Source organism: Melospiza georgiana, chromosome 2 (genome assembly GCF_028018845.1).
Source record: "Melospiza georgiana isolate bMelGeo1 chromosome 2, bMelGeo1.pri, whole genome shotgun sequence".
Classification (NCBI taxonomy): Eukaryota; Metazoa; Chordata; class Aves; order Passeriformes; family Passerellidae; genus Melospiza; species Melospiza georgiana.
In genome coordinates this window covers 118164331-118184733 of record NC_080431.1, presented here as the reverse complement: position 1 = coordinate 118184733, position 20403 = coordinate 118164331, and the positions used below count along the sequence as shown (strand labels likewise).

The window sequence follows — 20403 nt, the reverse complement described above, 5'->3', positions numbered from 1 at the left end:
AATAAAATTAAATTACAGAAAAAAGGGGGGAAATGGAGTTTTTTCTTGGACTGACTGCTGTGGTGCCCGTTGCAGGTGGATTTCAGCTGCCTGCCCGAGGGTGTGAAGGCGCTGGCCCGCGATGGCTGCCGGGCCCTGCAGGAGCAGCAGTGCCACGACGCCGAGCTCGCCTTCTCGCAGCTCCTCAGCATCTTCTACAGCTCGGGCCTGGCGGTGAGAGCAGCCAAATTCCCTTCCCCAGGCCAGGCAGGGCTGGAGGGGCCTGCCTGCACCCCCCTGTGCCAGCCCTGCCTTCCCAGAATGGCCATGGTTGGGTTGGATTGGATTGGATTGGGTTGGGTTTGGTTTGGTTGGATTGGGTTGAGTTGGGTTGGGTTGGGTTGAGTTGGGTTGGATTGGGTTGAGTTGGGTTGGATTGGGTTGGGTTGGGTTGGATTGGATTGGATTGGGTTGGGTTTGGTTGGATTGGGTTGAGTTGGGTTGGGTTGGGTTGAGTTGGGTTGGATTGGGTTGGGTTGGGTTGGATTGGGTTGGGCTGGGTTGGATTGGGTTGGGTTTGGTTGAGTTGGGTTTGGTTGGATTGAGTTGGGTTGTGTTGGATTGGGTTGGGTTGGGCTGGGTTGGATTGGATTGGATTGGGCTGGGTTGGATTGGGTTGGGTTGGGTTGGGTTGGGTTGGGCTGGGTTGGGCTGGGTTGGGCTGAGTTGGGATGGGTCGGGCTGGGTTGGGTTGGATTGGATTGGGCTGGGTTGGATTGGGTTGGATTGGGTCGGGTTGGATTGGATTGGGTTGGGCTGGGTTGGGTTGGATTGGGCTGGGTTGGGTTGGGCTGGGTTGGGTTGGATTGGGCTGGGTTGGATTGGGTTGGGTTGGATTGGGCTGGGTTGGGTTGGGTTGGGCTGGGTTGGGTTGGGTTGGGCTGGGTTGGGTTGGATTGGGTTGGGTTGGATTGGGTTGGGTTGGATTGGGCTGGGTTGGGTTGGGTCGGGATGGGTTGGGCTGGGTTGGGCTGGGTTGGGATGGGTTGGGTTGGGATGGGTTGGGCTGGGTCGGGTTGGGTTGGGCTGGGTTGGATTGGATTGGGCTGGGTTGGGATGGGTTGGGTCGGGCTGGGTTGGATTGGGTCGGGTTGGGTTGGGCTGGATTGGGTTGGTGGCTGCTGAGGGAGAGATTTTAGGAATGTTACAGACACACACACCTGTGTTTCCAAAATATTCTTTTCCCTTTTCCTTTTCCTTTCCTTGAAATTTCCTTTCCTTGAAATTCCCTTTCCCTTTCCTTTCCCCTTCCTTTCCTTTTTCCTTTTTCTTTTTCCTTTTTCCTTTTTCCTTTTTCCTTTCCCCTTTCTTTCCCTTTCCCCTTTCCTTTTTCCTTTCCTTTTTCCTTTCCTTTTTTCTTTCCTTTTTCCTTTCCTTTCCTTTCCTTTCCTTTCCTTTCCTTTCCTTTCCTTTCCTTTCCTTTCCTTTCCTTTCCTTTCCTTTCCTTTCCTTTCCTTTCCTTTCCTTTCCTTTCCTTTCCTTTCCTTTCCTTTCCTTTCCTTTCCTTTCCTTTCCCACAAATATTTGCATCAAACATTTTGAGTTTTTTTAAACCAAAACTCCATTGTTGGTTGGACTTGCTGATCTTCAAGGTCTTTTCTGTGATTGTCAAATTAACTTTGATTTATAAGAACAAATGGTTAAAAGGATTTTAAAGGCAAATTCAGTGAAATTTGGTGTTTGTGTATCCTTACCCAATCAGCCACTGACCCAAAAGTCATCCTGGATTTCTCTTAATTAATATTAATTTACAGTATTTTTACTATGTCTTTGTTGTGCTGTGACTAAAATTTAGCTTTCTTTTTTTTTTTTTTTTTTTTTAGTATATGAATAATGTGAATATTCTTAATATTAATTATGTTATATTCCTCTATGGACATGCCACTGCCCTCCTGGGAATGGGACATCCTGAGGTAGGACAGAATTTATTTGTGTTTTTATTTATTTTGATATCTATTTATGTATTTTAAAAAAATTTATTTATTTTATACTTAAATACTGTCTTAATTCCAATTTATGTATATTTTTATTTCTTTATTTTATATATAAATACTGTCTTAATTCAAATTTATGTATATCTTTTAATGTATATATTTCTATTTATTTCTTTTTATTTATTTTATATATAAATACTGTCTTAATTCCAATTTATGTATATTTAACGTATAAATTTCTATTTTTTGATTTATTTTATATATAAATACTGTCTTAATTCCAATTTATGTATATTTAACGTATATATTTCTATTTTTTTCTTTTTATTTATTTTATGTATAAAAACTCCCTTAATTCCAATTTCTAGCTCAGTTTCTCATCCCTTTTTTTGCATTTTCATAACTGGGAAGGTGAGAGGGGAGAGAAACCTCTGGGCACATTTTGGAATTGTCCAAATTGAATATTTGGGACTAAATCCTTGATAGTTTTGGAATTAGACTATCAAATAAAATTGCTTTGTAAGCCTTCAAATGGAGTATCAAGAAATTGCAATCAGTAATTTTGATTTCTGCTCTGCACTGTGTTTTGGACAGGAATATTCTGATCCTAAACCAAGAATTCTTTTGGGTTCTGGAAATGCCAAACCAGAACAGGGGTTGGGTTTTTTTGGGGGGGGGGTTTTCTTCCTGCAGTGTTTGATAATATTCAGTGTCTTAAAAATGAATTTTAAAATAACTGAGCTCAGAAATTTCATTTATTTGAGTTACAGCAACTCCATGCTTACAGAATAAATTGGTTTTTTTAAAAAATAAAGGGAAGTTCTGCCTGTGATCACAGGGTCTGTAATTCCATTTACTGCTCCCAAGACTGATCAAGGAATGGGGCACACCCAGTCTAAAGGAGGAAAAAACCCAGGAAAATGAAAATATTCTGGCAAAACTGCCTTTATTTGTGTCTCCCGTTTCTTTTGAAGGCATTGGCAAAAGCTGAAGTTCAGTTTAAGAAAATAATGGAGAAATATCCAGAAGAAAGTTGTTCTTTTTTGGCACACTATGGAATTGGGAGGGTTTAACCTCAGGCAAAACAGGTTGGTCTGATGGGAAATTTCAGGGTTTGTTGGGAAAATTTTTTCTTTATTTAGAAGAACTGTGCGTGGTGGGGCTTTAATTTTGCTGTGTTGATCATTAAATTCGTCAACTGGGTTTAATAAAATGGGTTTAATAAAATGGGTTTAATCCAATGTGTTTAATAAAATGGGTTTGATACAATGGATTTAATCCAATGGATTTCAATACAATAAATGAAATCAAATGTGTTTAATCCAATGGATTCAGCACAATGGGTTTAAAATTTATTATAATTATTAATTAAAACTATTTTTATATGTAATTATATATATCATATATGTATAAAATTGGTAATTAAATTATATATCTAAATTTAATCCAGTGGATTTAATCCAATGTATTTAATAAAATGGATTTAATCTAATGGGTTTAATCCAATGGATTCAGCACAATGGGTTTAAAATTTATTATAATTATTAATTTAAAAAATATTTATATATATATATATATATATGTATTATATATGTATATAATTGTTAAATAAATTGTATATATATAAATTTAATCCAGTGGGTCTAATACAGAGAATTTAATACAATAAATTTAATCCTGTGGATTTAATTCAATGTATTTAATAAAATGGATTTAATCTAATGGGTTTAATCCAATGGATTCAGTACAATGGGTTTAAATACAATAAATTAAATCAAATGTGTTTAATTCAATGGATTTAATCCAAGTGGTTTAAATCCAACGAATTCAGTACAAATGGATTTAAAATTTAATGTAATTATTAATTAAACTATATATATATAATTATATATATTATATATATAATTGTGCATTCAATTTATATGTATAAATTTAATCCAGTGGGTTGAATACAATGGATTTAGTGAAATGGATTCAGTACAATGGGTTTAAATACAATAAATTAAATCTAAGGGGTTTAATCCAATGGATTTAATCCAAGTGGGTTTAATCCAATGGATTCAGTACAATGGGTTTAAAATTTAATATAATTATTTATAAGACAATATATATATTATATATATCATTACTAATTAAGTTTACATATATAAATTTAATCCAGTGGATTTAATCCAAGTGTATTTAGTCCAAGTGGGTTTAATCCAATGGATTTAATCCAATGGGTTTAATTAAATGGATTTAATCTAATGGGTTTAATCCAATGGATTTAATACAATAGATTTAATCCAGTGGATTTAATACAATAGATTCAATCAATTGGATTTAATAAAATTAGTTTAATCCAGTGGGTTTAAACCCATAGATTTAATCCAATGGATTTAATCCAAGTGTATTTAGTCCAAGTGTGTTTAATCCAATGGATTCAGTACAATGGGTTTAATATAATAAATTAAATCCAGTGGGTTTAATCCAGTGGGTGTAATCCTATGGATTTAATCCCAGTGTGTTTGATCCAATGGATTCAGTACAATGGGTTTAATACATATACATTTAATCCAGTGGGTTTAATCCAATGGATTTAATCCAATGGGTTTAATTAAATGGATTTAATCTAATGGGTTTAATCCAATGGATTTAATACAATAGATTTAATCCAATGGCTTTAATACAGTAGATTCAATCCAGTGGATTTAATAAAATTAGTTTAATCCAGTGGGTTTAAACCCATAGATTTAATCCAATGGATTTAATCCAAGTGTATTTAGTCCAAGTGGGTTTAATCCAATGGATTCAGTACAATGGGTTTAATGCAATAAATTAAATCCAGTGGGTTTAATCCAATGGATTTAATCCAATGGGTTTAATTAAATGGATTTAATCTAATGGGTTTAATCCAATGGATTTAATACAATAGATTTAATACAATAGATTTAATCCAGTGGATTTAATCCAAGTGTATTTAGTCCAAGTGTGTTTAATCCAATGGATTCAGTACAATGGGTTTAATATAATAAATTAAATCCAGTGTGTTTAATCCAGTGGGTGTAATCCTATGGATTTAATCCCAGTGTGTTTAATCCAATGGATTCAGTACAATGGGTTCAATATAATAAATTTAATCCAGTGGGCGTAATCCTATGTATTTAATCCAAGTGTGTTTAATCCAATGGATTCAGTACAATAGGTTTAATACAATAAATTTAATCCAGGTTTAATCCAATGCAGTGGATTTAATCCAATGGATTGAATGCAAGTGGAATGTTATTGCTGCTGATGGGAGCTGCTGAGCTGAGCAGTTTCGGGGGAATATTTGGGATTCAGGGATGCCAGCCCCGCAGTGAGGGGGAGCTCAGAGGGAAAGAACAAACCCTCCTTGTTCTGAGGGAAAAATGCATCCCAGAGAAATCTGGCTTTATCTCATCCCCGGGGAGCTGGAGGGCGGCCTTGGGCTGGGCAGAGGCCGCAGTGAGTCACAAATTCCCTGGAGCTGATAAAGCGGGGATGAGTTCTGAGCTGGCACAGCCCAGAGGGACACGGAGAGCCTGGAATGCAGGGCCGGGACAGGAAAAAAACCGGGAGCAAAAAAGCTGGAGCTGCTCCCACCGGTCCAGAAATTCCTGCTGGGGTTTTGTCCCTCATGGAATCCTGTGGGGAGCTGGTGGGGGGATTTTGGGGTGTCCCTGGAGCTCTGTGGGATCAAAATCCCCCCTAAAGGCCCGTGGTGGTGGGGGCTCCTTATCCCGTTGTGATCTCCTCCTCTGAGGGAGAGGGGAGAAATTCCCTGGCAAAGCTCCAGGGTGGAGGTAAATGCAGGGAGATCATTTCCTAATGACTCACAGGAAACAATGTCAGGAAAAAATTATTTATTGTTCATTAAAAGATAATTGGAGAGTGGGAAACAGAGTGAAACAACTGAAATCCCCTTTCTGCTCCCCTCCTTCATCCCAGGCTGGAATTCACTCCCTCATTCCTGGCTTTTCTCCCTCTGAGCTGCCCACAGGGATGGGGAAAAGGGGAAGTTTTTTTCCCCTGCTCCTCAGAATTATGAAAATAATTCTCCCTGGTGTTGTCTGCTGTGAGATGTGATCATAAAAAAAAGCAAAGCAGGCTCCAGCTTAGGAATAAAGAGAAAAAAAAACTTTATTAACTTCCAATATATAAAAGAAACACACAGAACTCAGAACAAAAAACATCAAAGGAGGTTTTGGTCAGGGTGTTTCTCCCTTTATCCTGCAGGGAATAAATAAAGCACAGCCGGGCCTGGCTGTGCTGGCTCCAGCTGGGGCTCTGCCATCCCCCCTCTCCCTGCCCCCTTGCCACGCCAAAATAATGCCAAATAAAGGAGGTTTGGGACTGAATTTTATGTATTTCTGTCTCCCCTCCTGCTGGGGGTGGCTCAGAGCACCTGCTCAGGGCTGGTGGATGCTCTGAGGGAATTTCTGCTTCCTGGGATTGCATCCCACTCCTGTGCTCGTGGATCATTTCCCTGGCAGTCTTGACCCCAAAAAGGTCCCTGCACGGGGGACAGCAGCCGTGGCTGCTGGATAAAGCCCTTTGTTCACCCAGAGATGGGGCAACTGAGAGAGGTTTTAAAAACTTCTATTCCGTTTTCAGTCTCCTGTGAAGGCTGAGACAGGACAGATGTTGTAATTCACACCATCACTATCAGAAGCCAACTGAAAACCAATCTTTTAAAATTGCCCCTCATAAACCTTACTACAGTACATTTTTCATAGTTCTATTTCTCCAAAATATCTAGTCTTATTTACAGAAAATTATTTATTTATTTATTTCTAATTCCATTTCTCTCTCAACAATATCCTATTCCATAACATTTCTAAGCCAGCGTTTCTTACCTCAAACTTTACATCTCTAAAATTACCCCTCATAAATCTTACTACAAAACATTTAAATCATTCTATTTCTCCAAAATATCTAGTTTTATTTACTTAAAAGTATTTATTTATTTATTTCTAATTCCATTTCTCTCTCAACAATATCCTATTCCATAACATTTCTAAGCCAGCATTTCTTACCTCAAACTTTACATCTCTAAAATTACCCCTCATAAATCTTACTACAAAACATTTTAATCATTCTATTTCTCCAAAATATCTAGTTTTATTTACTTAAAAGTATTTATTTATTTATTTCTAATTCCATTTCTCTCTCAACAATATCCTATTCCATAACATTTCTAAGCCAACATTTCTTACCTCAAACTTTACATCTCTAAAATTACCCCTCATAAATCTTGGTACAATACATTTTTCATCGTTCTATTTCTCCAAAATATCTAGTTTTATTTACAGAAATTTATTTATTTACTTATTTCTCATTCCATTTCTCTCTCAACAATATCTATCCAATTCCATGACATTTCTAAGTCAGCATTTCTTACCTCAAACTTTACATAAAAATCCTAATATATAAACCTTCCCACATCCATGGATCCCTTGGCATCCCAGGCTCATCCCTGCCTGCCCTCACACCTGCAGGGTTTTACCTCCAAATAACCAGAAAATTGAAATATTGGAACCCTGGATGCTGAGAATTTTAAACTTTCTCTGCTGAAAGCCACAGACACCCGAGAGAACACTGCATTTAACCCAAAGCCATAGAGAAGACTTCCAAAATTAATTAATTACACTGTAATTACAAGTGTGGAGTTTAATTAGAAGTGTGCAATGTCACAAGGTAGAAAACCTAGAATTTAAAGTTTTAGAATATAGTAATGTTTATAGAACAAGATAAAAGTTTTAAAGCAGAAGTTGGTCCTTCTTCTTTGCCACCTTGTCCTTCTCCTCCTCTTTCTCCTCCTTCTCCTCCTTCTCTTTCTTTTCCTCCTCCTCCTCCTTCTTTTTCTTCTTCTCTTTCTTCGTCTTCATCTTCGTCTCCTTCTCCTCCTCCTTCTCTTTCTTCTTCTTCTTCATCTCCTTCTTTTTCTCCTCCTCCTCTTCCTCCTCCTTCACAAGTTTAATTAGTGTTTTACACTAAGACAAAAAATCCACATTACAAGACAGGAATAATTAGTCATTAAGTTAAGAGTAAAAATAATTTAAGGGTCGTTTCTTAATTAGGTAATTTAACCTTAAAAACTATATAGAAAAAAAAATTAACCATTTTGTAACTTATTAGTAAAATGCTATAGAACTCACAACTTATAAAACTGTAAATAAAAAATAATAAATATATCCAAATATAATACAGAATACCATCTCAAACACTTCAATCCCAACATTAACAAAAATTAAAAAATCCCAAACCAGCATTTAATGATCCAGCTGCTCTCTCATCCCCCATCCTCTCAGTCACCACTGTTTGCTCCTGGCAGGATAAAAATTGATGGTGGAAATTTTTGGAAATTTTAGGAAATTTTTGTTCCCAGGGGATCTGAGTGTGTTTGACCTGTTCCAAATCCAGGTTTGTTCATGCCCTCCACCAATTCCTGAGGTCAAAGCTGATGATTGATCACAATCTTTTCCCTGGAGTTTTAACCTGGCCAGGAACAACTCAGGTCATCGAGGAGACGCGAATAGAGAATTTACAGGTATGTTTAAATAAATTATAAAAAAAAAAAGAAATAGAAAATTGTCCTGCTCCTCCCAGGGATACAGGAAGGATGGGGAGCAGCAGGCAGGACACTGAGGCTGAAATTCCTGTTGGGGAAATTCCAGTTCTCCTTTTTCCACAATGGGAATTGTGCAGCTTCCACAGGCCAGTGAGTTTGGAGAAGCAGCTTTGTTTGAGCTCACAAGGTGTAGCCATTTTCCATTTATCATTTTCCATCATTTTTGGTTTATCATTTTTTGTTTATCATTTTTTAGCATTTTTCCATTGATCATTTTTCCATTTACCGTTTTTTCATTTCTAATTTTTTTATTTATCATTTATCAGAATTGGCCAGGCAGGGCCTGGTGTGTGGCACTCAGTGACAAGATGGGGATGTGTCCCAGGTTGGATTTTGGAGCTCTTTTCCAGCCCCAGTGATTTTGGAATCATGTTTGATTCCCTTTCCAGCCCCAGTGATTTTGGAGTCATGTTTGATTCCCTTCCTTGCACACTCCCAAACCTTCAGGTGTGAGCCCACAACAGAATTCTGGGGAGAACCAGTTCAAAATCTGAGCTGGCAGAACCAAGAAGTTTTAAATTTAAAGCCAGAAGAGACTTTTGGTTAAATTTCTCAAGAGACCGAAATTTAAACCAGGAGACTTTAACTCCATAGTTCCTGGATAAAACATTGGGATTTATGTGGTAAAATTCCCTGTTTGACTGGAAAAATCTGGCACCAGGAGCTGCTCTGCACAGAGGCATTTTTAACACAGTGAACTGGGAAGGTTTTTCACTTGGCCAAAATCCCCAGACCTGCAGAGTTTGTGGTAGGAACAGCATTTCTGGGCCTTTTTCTATTAAATCCACCCTCAGGATTTCTCAGAGACAATGTGGATCCATCCATCCATCCATGGTCAGGGAGCTCTGCACAATGCAGATCCCTGCCAGCCTTCATCAGGGCTCTGTTCTTGGTGGTGTTTAATTAATCTGGGCTCAGTCTGATGCCTTGTGACCTAGAGCAGAGGCTGGACAGAGCTAAAGAATAAAGCAGGGATTTATTCACAGCATCTCCTCCATGGATGCACCTTGGGCAGCACCAGAGCCCAGCCAGGGCTGCACCCAGGATGAACCAAAATGGCCCCAAAATGCACGGCCGGGCACGGGCTCTGTCCCTGGGATCAGTTCTGCTCCATTTGCACCTTGCAGTTCATTGTCCCATTCCAGCTTTAGCCCTGCAGTCCCACCCTGCTTGTTTTTCTCTCTCCAGCCCACGGGGTTTGTGCTCCTGGGCTGAGATTTGGCTCATTTGTCCTTGGTGCCCAGCTGGAGCAGGAATTGTTTTGTCTCCCTGCTCTGTGCACAGAGCTCACCATCCCTGAATGTGAAACCAGAGCCACACACTAAAGCAGCACAGAATGTGAAAATATTAAAAGCTCAAACCTGAGGCAGAGTTTGTGGTAGGAACAGCATTTCTGGGCTTTTTGCTACTAAATCCACCCTCAGGATTCCTCAGAGACAATGTGGATCCATCCATCCATCCATCCATGGTCAGGGAGCTCTGCACAATGCAGATCCCTGCCAGCCTTCATCAGGGCTCTGTTCTTGGTGTGCTCTTGGCTCACCATCCCATAATATGAAGCCCAGACCCACACACTAAAGCAGCTCAGAACCTGAAAAATACAAAAGCTCAAACCTGAGGCGTGGTTTCCACATGAAATCCCTGAATTCCCTGATTCCACATGAAATCTTTCCCTCAGGATTCACCCTGGGACACCTCGCTGGTTCCCCAGGCCCAGCTCTCAGCTTGTTCCTCAGCCCAGGTGCCAGGTGAGGCACTCTGGAAATGCTGGGGATCTTCAGAAATTACCAAAAAAACCCCATTTTTTCCCCCATAATGTTTAATCATTTGCACAGTGATAAAACCATTTGGACAACGGGACACTGGCCTGGGACAAACCTGCATTTTCTGGGTGTTTGAGTCTGTGAGCTCTCAGCTGCCAGCACTTCCAGCAACCCCTGGAATATTTTGGCCATAAAAGGCCAATCTTGCCTGGTTTCACTAGAAAACAGTTTAATATTATATTAATTTTTGGGATTAGTCACTGCTCTGCCTAGAGGGATGTGTTTCACTGCTGTCCCCAGGAGTTTGTGAGTAGAAGTTGAATCTTTTCCTGGTTCTGTGCTCTTTAACTCTGACCATTCTGTGTTTTCCAGCTGGCTTTAAGGAATTACAGAAGTTGAATCTTTTCCTGGTTCTGTGCTCTTTAACTCTGACCATTCTGTGTTTTCCAGATGGCTTTAAGGAATTGTAGAAGTTGAATCTTTTCCTGGTTCTGTGCTCTCTAACTCTGACCATTCTCTGTTTTCCAGATGGCTTTAAGGAATTATATTGAGGAATGTAAATTCCCCCCAGAGCCAGATGCTGTTTGTCGATATCAGCAGTGCCATGGCTACTCCAAAATCCAAATATATTTTACAGACCCAGACTTTAAGGTAAATTTTCAGTTTGAAAAGTAAAACTTGATCTATTTTCTGCCCCTTTTTATATGGTCTGCCAAGCTCAGCCCTGCATTTTGTTGTGGTTTTGCTTAAAAATGTTCCATTTTTGCCATTTTTAGGGTTTTATACGTGTTATCTGCTGTCAGCAGTGTAGAGTGGAATTCCACATCAGCTGCTGGAAAAAGCTGAAAACAGCAAGCTACAGTGATAAAAATGATAAGGTGAGGCCTTTGCCATGCTGGAATTTTATTTTTTTTTAAGATCATAGCATTGAGATATGTCAAGGAATTCCACAAAATTCTGCAGCCAGGATAAAATGAAAGGAAATCTGGAAAATTATTCTGGAAGTTGGCTTTTGGGTGTGAGGTTGGAGGAGAGAATAAAAGAATACAAAATGCCACAGATTTTCCATGATTTTTGATTTTCTACCCATCCCAGGAAGAGTTTGGGATTGTGTTTCCTTTGATTGCTTTGGTCACCTCAAATTGTGGAATTAATTTGTGCAGGGGTATAAATGATGTGTGGATTTAATTGCCTTTGTTGTGTGTGTCCTTTTCTCCTGCAGGATTTCCTTAAGGAAATGTGTTTTACTCCTGATTGTAAAGGCCTTATTTCAAAAATAGTTATTTTCAGTCCTCCTGGGGTGGTAAAATGTGAAGTAAGTATGGTCATGTTTTATGTGAAATTAATTGGAATGTTAAGGGGGATAAAGTGATAAATGAGGATAACTGCAAAAATAAAAAAAGGCACAGGAAAATGGAGAATTCTCCCCAGGGCAATACTGACCTGAGAGAAGCAGAAATGATTGTGGGGTTTGTTTTGCCATAACCCAGATTTAATTCCTGTCCTGTCCCTTGTTTTGGTAGTTTGAACAAAAAATCCCAAAACTGAAGGAACCCCCAAGGGCCTGTATAAAACAGAAATGCACAAGGTAAGATTTGCCCTTTTTTAATTGATTTGGAGCAAAGCAGGAGGGACTTTCCTGCCTTTTTTACAAATATTTTGGAAAGTTATCCTTGCCCTTTGCCTGATAAACCAAAAAAATCTGGTAAAATCCATTATAATCCAATGGTAAAAGCATTTAAATTGTTCCACAGAATTTATTCTTTGTGAATGTTTAGAAAGTGTAAATATAAATGCATTTTATGCATCTGCTGCTGTAGTTACTGATACTCAGATATTTCACATAACTGAGTTGGTAATTTTATTTTTTTGGTCAATTAAACTTTAAATAATGAGGAATTAAGCTGAAAGGACAAACAAAACAGATTTTTAAAAATGAAATTAATAAAATGTTAATATTTGGTTGAAAATGCTGAGTTATAAATTAAGAATAAGAGTATTGGAGCCAATCCTAATTTAAACATCTTTAGTGGGAGTAAAAGTTGGTGCAACTTGAGAAAACCAATGTTTTTATGAATTTTTGCGGTCTCTGCTCCTAAGTGAAGACCACTTTCATTGCATTTGTGCTTTCCAGTGTAATTTTTTACACCTAAATTAACCTTTGGCTGGCTGCTGCATTGCTTCTTGCAGCCTTAGGAACATAAAACTAAAGCAAGAAAAGAAGAAATGGCGAAAGGAAGCGCGGGAGGCGGCCAGGAGGAGCTGTGCCAGGAGAGAAGCTGAGCAGAAGCAGGAGGGGAGCGAGCAGCCCCAGGGCAGCCAGCACAGGGGTGGGTGACACTGGGGACGTGGGGCTGGGGGCTCCAGGGAAGGGGGGGAGCTGCAGCTTTGGGGTCCTGGGAGCTCCGGGCTGGGACAGGGTGGGAGCAGAGCTGGGCTTGGTGATCCCGGAGGGATTTTCCAGCCTCTCTTTACCTGGGATTCTGGGGTTCTGATCCCAGTTTCCCTGGGGTTCTGATCCCAGTTTCCCTGGGGTTCTGGGGTTCTGATCCCAGTTTCCCTGGGATTCTGGGGTTCTGATCCCAGTTTCCCTGGGGTTCTGGTCCCAGTTTCCCTGGGGTTCTGATCCCAGTTTCCCTGGGGTTCTGGTCCCAGTTTCCCTGGGGTTCTGGGGTTCTGATCCCAGTTTCTCTGAGATTCTGGGGTTCTGATCCCAGTTTCCCTGGGGTTCTGATCCCAGTTTCCCTGGGATCTGGGGTTCTGATCCCAGTTTCCCTGGGGTTCTGATCCCAGTTTCCCTGGGATCTGGGGTTCTGATCCCAGTTTCCCTGGGGTTCTGATCCCAGTTTCCCTGGGGTTCTCGGGTTCTGATCCCAGTTTCCCTGGGGTTCTGGGGTTCTGATCCCAGTTTACCTGGGGTTCTGATCCCAGTTTCCCTGGGGTTCTCGGGTTCTGATCCCAGTTTCCCTGGGGTTCTGATCCCAGTTTCCCTGGGATCTGGGGTTCTGATCCCAGTTTCCCTGGGGTTCTCGGGTTCTGATCCCAGTTTCCCTGGGGTTCTGATCCCAGTTTCCCTGGGGTTCTGGTCCCAGTTTCCCTGGGGTTCTGATCCCAGTTTCCCTGGGGTTCTGATCCCAGTTTCCCTGGGGTTCTGGGGTTCTGATCCCAGTTTCCCTGAGGTTCTGATCCCAGTTTACCTGGAGTTCTGGGGTTCTGATCCCAGTTTCCCTGGGGTTCTGGGGTTCTGATCCCAGTTTCCCTGGGATTCTGGGGTTCTGATCCCAGTTTCCCTGGGGTTCTGGTCCCAGTTTCCCTGGGGTTCTGATCCCAGTTTCCCTGGGGTTCTGGTCCCAGTTTCCCTGGGGTTCTGGGGTTCTGATCCCAGTTTCTCTGAGATTCTGGGGTTCTGATCCCAGTTTCCCTGGGGTTCTGATCCCAGTTTCCCTGGGATCTGGGGTTCTGATCCCAGTTTCCCTGGGATTCTGATCCCAGTTTCCCTGGGGTTCTGATCCCAGTTTCCCTGGGATCTGGGGTTCTGATCCCAGTTTCCCTGGGGTTCTGATCCCAGTTTCCCTGGGGTTCTCGGGTTCTGATCCCAGTTTCCCTGGGGTTCTGGGGTTCTGATCCCAGTTTACCTGGGGTTCTGATCCCAGTTTCCCTGGGGTTCTCGGGTTCTGATCCCAGTTTCCCTGGGGTTCTGATCCCAGTTTCCCTGGGATCTGGGGTTCTGATCCCAGTTTCCCTGGGGTTCTCGGGTTCTGATCCCAGTTTCCCTGGGGTTCTGATCCCAGTTTCCCTGGGGTTCTGATCCCAGTTTCCCTGGGGTTCTGGGATTCTGGTCCCAGTTTCCCTGGGGTTCTGATCCCAGTTTCCCTGGGGTTCTGGTCCCAGTTTACCTGGGGTTCTGATCCCAGTTTCCCTGGGGTTCTGATCCCATTTTCCCTGGGGTTCTGGGATTCTGATCCCAGTTTCTCTGGGATTCTGGGGTTCTGATCCCAGTTTCCCTGGGGTTCTGGGGTTCTGATCCCAGTTTCCCTGGGGTTCTGATCCCAGTTTCCCTGGGGTTCTGGGGTTCTGATCTCAGTTTCCCTGGTGTTCTGGGGTTCTGATCCCAGTTTCCCTGGGGTTCTGATCCCAGTTTCCCTGGGGTTCTGGGGTTCTGATCCCAGTTTCCCTGGGGTTCTGAGCCAGCACAAAGCAGTGGGATCAGCATTCTGAGCATCCGCAGCTCAATCCCAGCAGAATCCTCACGCTGACGTCACCCCCCTGTGAAAAATTGGCATTTTTACCATTTTTACTTCGGACAAATTTTATTTCACTTCTGTTTTTTGTTGCTGGGGGGTGTCCCTGTGTGTGGCTAATAATCGTTGGGGTGTTGGGGTCCCAGGATGAGGTGAGAGGTGAGAATTGACTCCAAGTTCTCAGAAGGCTGATGTACATTACATTACATTACATTACATTACATTACATTACATTACATTGCATTATGCCATATTATATTACATTACATTATGCCGTATCATATCATATCATATTATAAAATTTATATAATTTATATTTTTTTATTATATTTATTACATTACATTACAGTATAGTATATAATATACTATACTATAATATAGTATATTATAGTATGTTACATTTATATTATAGTATATTATACTTATTATAGCAATTTATATTATATCATATATCATATCATATCGTATTATATTATATTATATAATTTATATAATTTATATTTTTATTATATTATATTGCATTGCAGTATAGTATATAATATACTATACTATAATATAGTATATTATAGTATGTTACATTTATTATAGTATATTATACTTATTATAGCAATTTATATAATATCATATCATATGTCATATCATCATATCATATCATGTCGTATTATATAATTTATATCATTTATATCATTTATATCATTTATATTTTTTATTACATTTATTACATTACATTATAGTATAGTATATAATGTACTATACTATAATATAGTATATTATAGTATGTTACATTTATTATAGTATATTATACTTATTATAGCAATTTACACCATATCATATCATATATCATATCATCATATCATATCGTTTTATATCATTTATATAATTTATATAATTTATATTTTTTATTACATTACATTATAGTCTAGTATATAATATACTATACTATAATATAGCATATTATAGTATGTTACATTTATTATAGTATATTATACTTATTATAGCAATTCATATTATATCATATCATTCATATCATATCATATTATATCATATTATATAATTTTTATATTTTATATTTTTATTATATTTATTAAATTACATTACATTATAGTATAGTATATAATATACTATACTATAATATAGTATATTATAGTATGTTACATTTATTATAGTATATTATACTTATAGCAATTTTTATATCATATCATCATATATCGTATTATCATTTATATAATTTCTATTTTTTATTATATTTATTATATTACATTACATTATAGTATAGTATATAATATACTATACTATAATATAGTATATTATAGTATGTTACATTTATTATAGTATATTATATTTATTATAGCAATTTATATTATATTATATTACTAAAGAAAGAGAAAGGAGACATCAGAAAGTTTAACAATATAAATATATAAAGAAATGATAAAATAATAATACAAACTTGTGATTGATCAGAGTCCCAACACAGCTGGACTGGGATTGGTCATTAATTAAAAACAATTCACACGGAACCAATCAAAGATGCCCCTGTTGGTAAATGATCTCCAGCCACATTCCAAGCAATCAGATAATTATTGTTTACATTTCTTTTCTGAGTCTTCTCAGGAGAAAAATCCTGATGGAGGGATTTTTCAGAATATATCACAGTGACAACTGTGTGGTTTCATTCCTGCATAATTTAATTCCTTGTAGAAAACCCCAATTTTCCCTTGGCTGCTTCCTGCAGGATCAGCCTGGAGAGGGGCAAGGCTCCAATTCTGAGTGAACCCTTTGGAAAGGGATGAACCCATTGAAAAAGCACCTGGGGACCCTGTTAGAGAAAAAAATATCTGAAATAAAGACAGAGTGATCATGAAAAGTACATTCCAGATGGTTGGGGAAAATAAAAATACTTCAGCCTTTGTAGGCATTTAAAGCTTCAGCTTTCCCTTGCTGGATGTTGGCTGCTCCGCATTGCAGAGCTGGGAATTCCCTGCAGCTTCTCAAGGCACAGAAAAAAGGGGGATGTTGGTAAATTTATTTTGGGTCTGTATTATCAATTTGGGATATAATTAATGTATCATTTCCTAGGATTCCCTGTTAAATACTCTGGGTGTATTTTTTCAATCCCATGCTCTCTGGGTGCCTGTTCCCTGTTTGATGGCATGTCCTGGAAATTTGGGAGATGTTGGCTTCCCTGTGGATTTGTAAAATTTTTATTTTTATTTTTATTTTATTTTTTTTATTTTTATTTCATTTATTTTTATTTTTATTTCATTTATTTCCTGTTTGCTTTGTTTTCAATATTTGCTCTCTCCTTTTCTCTGCCTCATCTTTAGCTGTGATCCTTGGAGCCACTGCAGGTCACTGTGACCTCATCCTTCAATCTGGGCAAGGAGTTTGTTTCTTTAAACAGAAATTGAAATCAAATCAAATTGGGTCAAATTCCTAATGCTCAGGATGTATGGGGAAAAATAATTCTTCGCATCCTGTAATTCTCAGTGTAAAACAATTACAAACACCACTTAAATTATCTGTGCTTTCTAAGTTGGTTTTTGAGGTTTTTAAAGGTTTTTGAGCTTTTTAAAGATTTTTAAGCTTTTTAAAGTTACTCCTTAAGTTGGAATTGTGGTAAGGACAATGAAATCTTGCTGGATTTGTGCCTTTAAAATTGGAACATTTTGACTTTTCCAGGTCCTGGCCAGGATTTATACGCTGGGGACCAAATCCTGCAGCACATCCGGCGCCATTCCGAGAAGATCAAAGCTGCTGTCCCTGACACTGCCAGGCTGCTGAAGGAGTTGCTGGCCTGGGGGGTGATCAGGGAGCAGGATTTCAGCTCTTATTCCCAAATCCACGGTGCCCAGGAGGTGCTGGAGCAGCTGCTGAGCTCCGTGATGCAGGAGAGGAGCCGGGTGCGGAGCAGGGCCTTCCTGCACGTGCTGAGCCAGCTGGCAGAGGTGGATGCCAAAGTGCACAAGTGGCTGCAGCACCTGGATCACCGGGGTGGGTTCTGAGAGCACAGAAAATTCTCATTTTTCCTTATTTGAAACAGCAAAGGAAAACTTCTCCTCTTTGTCCTGTCCCTGATTTACTGAGGGGAACAAAACCGGGGTGGCTCAGGAACTCAGCGGAGAAAATTGAACAATTTTTAAATGGCCTTAAAATTCCAGAATGGGTTTAAACGCTGATATTTGTAGCAATAATCTGGTTTTGGAGAGTAAATAATGGGGTGTTGGCATTAAAGTTGGAAATAATTTCATGTTGGTGCTCTGCAGTTTGCTGCTGGGTTTATAATTCTCCAGCTGGGAGAGGTGGATCCCACAGTGCACAAGTGGCTGCAGCACCTGGATCACCGGGGTGGGTTCTGAGAGCACAGGAAATTCTCCTTTTTCCTCCTTTGAAACTGCAAAGGAAAACTTCTCCTCTTTGTCCTGTCCCTGGTTTACTGAGGGGAGCAAAACCGGGGTGGCCCACAAGCTCGGCAGAGAAAATTCAACAATTTTTAAATGGCCTTAAAATTCCAGAATGGGTTTAAATGGTGATGTTTGTAGCAATAATCTCGTTTTGGAGAGTAAATAATGGTGGGGTTTTACCATTAAACTTGGAAAAATTTCATGGTGGGTTTATAATTCTCCAGCTGGGAGAGGTGGATCCCACAGTGCACAAGTGGGTGCAGCACCTGGATCACCTGGCTGGGTTCTGGGAGCACAGAAAATTCTCATTTTTCCTCATTTGAAACAGCAAAGGAAAACTTCTCCTCTTTGTCCTGTCCCTGGTTTACTGAGGGGAACAGAACCGGGGTGCCTCAGGAGCTCGGCAGGGATTTGGCAGAGAAAATTCAATGATTCCATGGCCTTAAAATTCCAGAATGGGTTTAAACGCTGATATTTGTAGCAATAATCTGGTTTTGGAGAGTAAATAATGGGGTTTTACCATTATACTTGGAAGCAATTTTGTGTTGGTGCTCTGCAGTTTCCTGTTGGGTTCTGAAAGCACAAAAAATTCTCCTTTTTACTCATTTGGAACTGCAAAGTAAAACTTCTCCTCTTTGTCCTTTCCCCCATTTCCAGAGGGGAACACAGCCTGGGTGAACCCAGGAGCTCAGCAGAGAAAATTCAACAATTTTTAAATGGTCTTAAGATTCCAGAATGGGTCTAAAAATTCAAAAAATTTTAAATGGCCTTAAAATTCCAGAATGGGTTTAAACGCTGATATTTGTAGCAATAATCTGGTTTTGGAGAGTAAATAATGGGGTTTTACCATTAAACTTGGAAGCAATTTTGTGTTGATGCTCTGCAGTTCCCTGTTGGGTTTATAATGGAAAAAAAAGTGGATTTTGGGGTTTGGGGTTGTTCATTTTGCTTTACCTAATATTCATATCCTTCCAAGAATTCCTAGAATTCTTAGAATTCTGTTCTAATCTATTGACTCCCATCCCATCCCAGAATAGATCCAAATCTTGTTGTTATTATTATACAAATAATAATTTCTGAGAGTAGAATTTATACCAACCCCATTGCTCATTTTTTGTTTGCATTTCCAGGACACAAAAGCTCTCGCACCATCTGTACATTGAATTTCTAGACCAAACTCCTGCCCTTTTGAAGAGCAATATCACATTTTAAGCATTAAAAATTTAAAAATTTAAAGCTGGAATGAAATATTGGGATTTTTTTTTTTCCATCTTTTCCAGGTCTGACAGCTACAAAAAATTTTCTCCTTCAATATGGCCAAGTTCTGCAAGAGCTTGACTTTTCTATTTTAACTCCACTGTGGAACCAGAAATATGGCAGTAAATTTGATAGTGTGGCAGCTGGTGGTGGAAAGAAAGAAATTTGTGATTATTTCCTCGCCCCTCCCCTAGAGAAATCCCGGTGTTTTATATGGCTTTTAGAAGAAAACAGACAACATTTCCCACAGCTCCATCAAGCTTTAGATGAATTCTTTGATAAAATGGGTGAGTGGCCAAAAGGATCAAGCATTTCCAGCAAAAATTCATTTTTATTGTGCATTTTTAGCATGGAAGTCCTGCAGCTGCAGGTGTGGAGCTGCTTTGGTGGTGTTGGGTAAAAGATTAGAGCAATAATTCCTGTGATTTCACAGGAATTATAAATTAAATTAAATTGTAAATTAATTAAAATATTGTTATTTTATTGTTATATTAATTAAAATATTGTTATTTCCATCAATCACCATGAATTTTGTCCTTCCCACAGATGATCCAACCATTATATTAAAGAAGCAGGGAAATGAGAATTTATCAGTAAGTGAATTTCATTTCTGTTTGGCCTCAGCTCACAAAGAACTTTTTGCTGTTTTAGAAAAGGAAATATTTTTCAGCCTGGCCCTCCAGATTTATTGGAATTTTAATCAGTTTTACCTCCCTTTTCTTAAATTATTTGAATTATTTAATAATAATTTTTCCAAGTTTGCCTCATTCTGAATCACTTTTTGATTGGTGTCATCATTAAAATCCAATTGGCAGAAATAGATTTTGGATTTCAGTTAATTCTGTATTTTAGGAACCCTCATTGAAGTTCTTGCCTGCAGTTAAATTTACCTTTACAAACCCAGGATTTACTTTTGATTCACAATAAAGGTTTAGAGTTAATTCATGTACATATTAAGAAATTCAGAATTTTTAGTGTGCACGCTAAAAAAATGCAGAATTTTTAATTTGCACATTAATAAAATGAAGAAATTTAAATGCACACATTAATAAAGTGCAGGGTTTAATGCACACAATAAGAAAATTCAGAATTTTTAATGTGCACTTAAATAAAATGTAAACTTTTTAATGTACG

General features: G+C 39.0%; 1 protein-coding gene across 1 annotated transcript in view; it reads left to right on the top strand.

Annotated features, from left to right (window-relative positions):
* Positions 1 to 20403, top strand: part of TTC3 (tetratricopeptide repeat domain 3) — an 87431-nt gene that overhangs the window by 47529 nt on the left and 19499 nt on the right. Inside the window, exons 19-30 of the mRNA XM_058044983.1 lie at positions 76 to 213; positions 1863 to 1952; positions 2948 to 3045; positions 8382 to 8523; positions 10896 to 11018; positions 11144 to 11245; positions 11590 to 11682; positions 11891 to 11955; positions 12558 to 12697; positions 17291 to 17602; positions 19293 to 19556; positions 19816 to 19862. Coding sequence (XP_057900966.1) covers positions 76 to 213; positions 1863 to 1952; positions 2948 to 3045; positions 8382 to 8523; positions 10896 to 11018; positions 11144 to 11245; positions 11590 to 11682; positions 11891 to 11955; positions 12558 to 12697; positions 17291 to 17602; positions 19293 to 19556; positions 19816 to 19862 — 1614 coding nt within the window. The remainder of the gene's footprint in view (positions 1 to 75; positions 214 to 1862; positions 1953 to 2947; positions 3046 to 8381; positions 8524 to 10895; positions 11019 to 11143; positions 11246 to 11589; positions 11683 to 11890; positions 11956 to 12557; positions 12698 to 17290; positions 17603 to 19292; positions 19557 to 19815; positions 19863 to 20403) is intronic.